At 43.6% G+C, this 5814-nt stretch overlaps 1 protein-coding gene across 1 annotated transcript in view; it reads left to right on the top strand.

Annotated features, from left to right (window-relative positions):
* Fkbp4 (FK506 binding protein 4) overlaps positions 1-5359 on the top strand; it is a 10496-nt gene extending 5137 nt beyond the window's left edge. Inside the window, exons 5-10 of the mRNA XM_004648153.2 lie at positions 98-125; positions 277-508; positions 596-679; positions 890-1075; positions 1596-1835; positions 4598-5359. Of these exons, the coding sequence (XP_004648210.1) occupies positions 98-125; positions 277-508; positions 596-679; positions 890-1075; positions 1596-1835; positions 4598-4702 (875 nt within the window). The 3' untranslated portion in view covers positions 4703-5359. The remainder of the gene's footprint in view (positions 1-97; positions 126-276; positions 509-595; positions 680-889; positions 1076-1595; positions 1836-4597) is intronic.
* Positions 5360-5814: the final 455 nt, after the last annotated feature.

Genomic DNA, 5814 nt, shown 5'->3' with positions numbered 1-5814 from the left:
TTTTTTTTTTTTTTTGCTTTCTAGTGACTCATTCATTGAGGTACCTTTTAAGTCATTGCTAATTTCCTATTATCCCTATCTGATTACCATGTGATTTTTGAGGGTTTTGTTCTTGTTGTTTGTTTGTTTTTGTGGTACTGGAGATGGAACTTGGAACTCGGGACCTTGTGCATGCCAGTTATGCCGCTGAGCTGTCTCCCAGCCCTACCATGTGATTAAGAGTTACGAAAATGTGTAAAATGGTACAGGACCACCTATGTAAAGAGGTTAGAGTAGAGTAGATTTTGCCAAACAGGAAACATTTAAATCAGCTCTCAGGAGATGGGAAGATTCTTTCCTGGAAATGAACAGAAGCCTTTTCAGTCTGGAGCAGGTTAAGGGATGCCAAGATGACCCAAATTTTTTTCACCCCTACAGCTATGGTTTTGGCAGTGTTGGAAAGGAAAAGTTCCAGATCCCACCAAATGCTCACCTGAAATACGAGATACACCTCAAGAGTTTTGAGAAGGTAGGTCTGCTCAAGGATTTCTTGCTCTGGATTCAGTTCTACCCTACTGATGACACTGATCACTTTGTTCACCTCTGGTTATGGCAGGCAAAGGAATCTTGGGAAATGAATTCTGAGGAAAAGCTGGAACAGAGCACCATAGTGAAAGAGCAAGGCACTGTGTACTTCAAGGTGAGGCAAAAGTTACACTCAAGATACCCCCAGTAAGGGATGCTGTGGGCTAACCCTCTTGCAGTCTTCACCCTAGTAAATCTGACTGAGTCTATTGAAACTGATAGAGAGGGGGTTAGAGACAACAGTCTTTTGTCCATATGTCATTTACTGTTTACTGGATATGGCAGCCTAATGCTACTGGGCATCTAAATCTGCTTCCCATTCTAGGAAGGCAAATACAAGCAGGCTTTAGTGCAGTACAAGAAGATTGTATCCTGGCTGGAATATGAGTCAAGTTTCTCCGAGGAGGAAGCACAGAAGGCAAAGGCCCTTCGCCTGGCTTCCCACCTGAATCTAGCAATGTGTCATCTGAAGCTGCAAGCCTTCTCAGCTGCCATTGAAAGCTGTAACAAGGTAAAGTCCCTTTAAAGGTTACAGAGATAACATATACAAGAAGGGCTAGGTGAGCTGCCAGTAGTTGAGTCTTGCCTTTGATGACCATGGTGGGAGTCATGGGAAATATCGGTAGGAGCTCTGAGATTGTGGCGATCACAGGCCCAGAGGCATGAGGTGCAGTAACAAACAATTTGACTTTGTGGGGTTTAGCAGTTGGCACAGAAGTAGAAGCAAGCACTGCATAGGAAGAACTAAAGAGTTTTTTTAAATCCTGATTCCTAGTAGCTTCCTCATTGTCACCTACTTTCCTCTAAAAAGAATGGGAATTCAAAAGGCCTTTCATGCAAAATATGGTGTCTTTTCATTCTTGAACTAAATGAGTTTCTTTCTAGACATGGATTTTTCACATTTAATTCCCCAATCCTTGCTCTGGACTGGTACCAGCCTTTCTCATTCAGGTCCCTGTGGAACCCTGCAGTGGTTAGGTAAGTTATAGGACTTGAAGACTTACTCTGCCAGTTCCTCTCTATTTTCTTAGGCCCTGGAACTGGACAACAACAATGAGAAGGGCCTCTTCCGCCGAGGAGAGGCCCATCTGGCCGTGAATGACTTTGACCTGGCACGGGCTGACTTCCAGAAGGTTCTGCAGCTCTACCCCAGTAACAAAGCAGCCAAGACCCAGCTGGCTGTGTGCCAGCAACGGATCCGCAAGCAGCTTGCACGGGAGAAGAAACTCTATGCTAACATGTTTGAAAGATTGGCTGAGGAGGAGAATAAGGTAAGGATTGGATGGGGTATGAATGGAATGAATAGAATAAGGTGCTTCTTGTCCTGTTCCTCAGCCCAGCTCGTATGAAGTGACAGTGCCAGTGCTGGAAACTAGAGTTGCTGTCTTCTCAAAGGCAGGGACATGTGTATTTCCTCAGAAAGGGCTCCTGCTGATGGATTCATTTTACTTTTGTGAGCAGGGTTGGAACCTGTCTCCATACCCCAGGAGTTAGCTCCTCTTTCTGTTCCCTTCAGTGCCTGGGGTCTTTTTTTCTCTGAGTGCAGTGTAGTGCAGGCTGGCATCAAACTCATGAACTTCCTGCCTCAGTCTCCTGAGTATTGGTTGCAGGTGTGTGTCACCATACCTGGTTTTGTACATCGAGTCTCTGAAAGGCTCCAGATGTTTGGCAGGGATTGTCTAGTGACTGAACTCAGGCCCTCAAGCATGCTAAGCCTGTACTTTACCACTGAAATACATCCCAGAGAAGGGGTTGTTTAATATATTTACATAGAGCTAGACATAGAGTTACACACTTGTAATCTCAGCACTGTGGGAGGCTGAGGTAGAAGGATCAGAAGTTTTATCCCAACCTGGGCAACTTTGTTATTTAGCAACACCCCATCTCAAAATAAAAAGTGGAAAGAGAACTGGGGGTATAGCTCAGTGTGAAGGCCCAAGGTTGAAGTCCTTTTATCTCAAAAGTGCTGGGAAGAGTGTATGTAGGAGCCAGGGAGATAAACTCAGTAGAATAAGCGTTTGCCTGGCAAGCACAGGGTCCTGAGTTAAATCCACTGTACAAAAAAAAAAAAAAAAAAAAATTGTGTAATAAAAAGCCTGCTTCTCTAAAGCATGTGTTCCTGTACCAGTACTTGTCATTCTACTCCAGTGCTTTCATGTGAAAGACAGACACATTAGTGTCTGGGAAACGTGCTCTGTTTCCAGTACTAAGATTTCTATGTAATGACTAGATGCTTATTATACATCAATATTTAAAAGCTATTATATTTTTTATGTTTATATACAGTATTCCACTATACTGAAATAGCATATTTCATTTAACCATTTCCTTATTTCTTAGTGTTTTATTAGGTTAAACAAATACAGTCCAACAAAAATAAAATGCAAACCACATATTTTAAGTTTTCTGCTAGTCACCATGCATGTTTAAAAAACTAAAAAGAAGTAGGTGAGAGTGGGCTGGCGAGATAGCTCAGCGTTCTAACATGCTTGCTTAGGCAAGCCTAGTCAGGTGCAGGGAACTGCCATTTGATCCCCAGCAACACATGCTGCACTAGCCCTGCCCTGAGGGCCAGCTGAGCCAGCCCCCCGCCCCATAAATGAAATAAAAATAAAGAAATAGGTAACATTTCAATTAACAAAATAATATATCTCTAAAATTTTAATGATATACATGTGTTTTGTTTTTTAACAGTACTATGGAGTACATGTGTGTACTACCACACTCAGCTGCCATATATAATTTTTTTTTATTTTTTAACATTTATTTATGTGTGTGTATGTGTGTGTGTGGCCAGCTCAGCCCACCTGGGGGCGGGGCGGGCTGGCATGTGGTGCTGGGGGATTGAACCGCGGTCCCTGTGCTTTGCCAAACTTGTTCCAAGTAGGTGCTTTAGACCACTGAGCCATCTCACCAGCCCATGCCATATATAATTTCTTAAAATTTGATCTATAAGCAGAGCATGGTAGCACACACCTATAATCCCAGCACTGTGGGACTCGGGCAGAAGGATCACAAGTTTAAACTCAGCCTAAGGGCCAGCGAGATAGCTCAGCAGACAAAGCGCTAGCTTTGGCACACTTGGGGACCACGGTTCAATCCCTGGTCCCACATGCTGTGCCAGCCTTGCCCCAAGGGCGCACTGAACCAGCAACAGAGTCCAGGCATGGGGGTACATGCCTGTATTCCGAGCATGGGGGAGGCTGAAAACAGGATCACCATGAGTCTGATCTGCATAGTGAGACCCTGTATCAAATACATAAATTAAAAGTAATAATAAGCTCAACCTGGAAGACTTAGCAAGACCTTAGCTCAAAAAAACTAGATATGTGTGTGCCTCAGTGTAAAGGCCTGTATTAAATCCCCAGTACTGCCCCCTAAAATTGTTACTGTTATTATGGCATCATAGTAAGTCTAATGCATTAGTGTGTTTTTTAGAATAAGTCTTTAAAGGGACTGGTGAGATGGCTCAGTGGTCTAAAGCACATACTTAGAACAAGCTAAACTAAGCAAAGCACAGGGACCGTGGTTCAATCCCCCAGCACCACATGCCAGCCAGCCCCGCCCCCTGGTGGGCTGAGCTGGCCACACACACACAAAATAAATAAATATTAAAAAAAAAAAAAAAGAATAAGTCTTTAGAATCCAAAGTATGTCTTATACTTACAACAGATTGATTTTTGAAGTTGACGTGCCTGTAATTCCATCATTCAAAAGGGTGAAACACGAGGATTATGAGTTCTGGAGCTGGTCTGGTTACATAGTGAGTTTGAGGACACCTATGTTTCATAGTGAGACCCTGCCTCAAAACATTAATTGGAACCAGTCACATGTAATAGCTACTGCCAGGATGGATGAACATAGTTGTAAATACAATTGCAAATGCATGACCTTATAAGTTCATAATTTGAATTTTCACAGGTGTATCTTTTAGGGCAGCTCTAGAATTGTTAAACGCACACAATTCTGTTAGAAATTAAATGTGTGGTTTTTACTTGGGAATTCAGTACCTTCCTTTCTCTCATCCTTACAGGCTAAGGCAGGGGTAGCCACCGGAGACCATCCCACTGACACAGAAATGAAAGATGAGCAGAACAATGTCCCAGGAAGCCAGCCTCAGGTGGAGACCGAAGCATAGCCTTCCTAGCCCTATTCCATGCAGCTGCCTGCCTCCCTGCTCCCTTCCCTACTCTACTGTTAATTTTGTAAAAACTGAAGAATTTTGAGTGTATTAGACTTTATTTTTCTATCTGTTTGGATGATGGCTTGGGGGGGAGGTGTTGAAGTGGGGGATAATTTGAAGTGGTATTATTACCTGTTCCTCCATTATGAACATAGGTCCATCCACATGTGGTCATGAGAATGTTAATTTATTTTGCTCCCTCTATTAAGTCAGTTTTTAAATAGTAGAAGGGGGCAAGTGATGAGGATGAGATGTGAGTGACCAGGGCTGAGGAGAGTCCCAGGCAGCCATTATCCTCATCCTTCCTTTATCCAGTCCATTTACAAATATATGGCTTCCCTGTGGTGCTAGGGGCGTGGGGAAAACCACTGCTATGCCCATTACCTTTTCTGTTTCCTTCCTCACCCCAGATGGTGTGAGTGATGTATATTTTGGTGTCTTGCTGGCCACCCTTTGTTCCCCCACCACCACTCCAGTATTTCCTCTCCTGTCAGTTTTTCATCTTGCCTAGGTTGTGATCCCAGCCCCCAGCCTCTTGTCTGCATGTTGCTGAAGGTCCAGGTGCGCCTCAAGTCCCATGCTTGAGCAATAAAGTGGAAATGACATAACCTATCTGGGTGTCAGGCAACCCTTTGTGTTCAGTTCTGGAGGGTGGGTATGATGGGTATACCAGGCAGGAGCAGAATAAATAGTCACCTTCCTAGTCCAGGTCATGTAGATGTACCATGTGATATAGGTGCAGTCATGTGGCAGAAAGCTGGCCCCTTATGCAGCTATGTCGGTTCCCAGTCTTGGTGGCCCCTTTTGTTTTCTCCCCTACACCTAAGATGAGAAAAGTATAAGCATCCAGAAGGTTGGGACTGTGAACATTTATGCCGAACTTAGGTTTGTACTTCTGCCTTGCTCTAATTTGGTAGAAGCTTATTTTTTGCCTTCTTTTTTCCTCAACTGGGGATTGAACCCAGGACACTGAGCTACATCCCCTTTTATTTTGAGACAAGGTTTTATTAAATCACCAATCTGGGATAGAATTTACAATCCTAAGCCTCCTAACATGCTGAGATAGG

Source organism: Octodon degus, unplaced genomic scaffold, assembly GCF_000260255.1.
Source record: "Octodon degus isolate 3935 unplaced genomic scaffold, OctDeg1.0 scaffold00355, whole genome shotgun sequence".
Taxonomy (NCBI): Eukaryota; Metazoa; Chordata; class Mammalia; order Rodentia; family Octodontidae; genus Octodon; species Octodon degus.
This window is presented reverse-complemented; position numbering and strand designations above follow the sequence as displayed.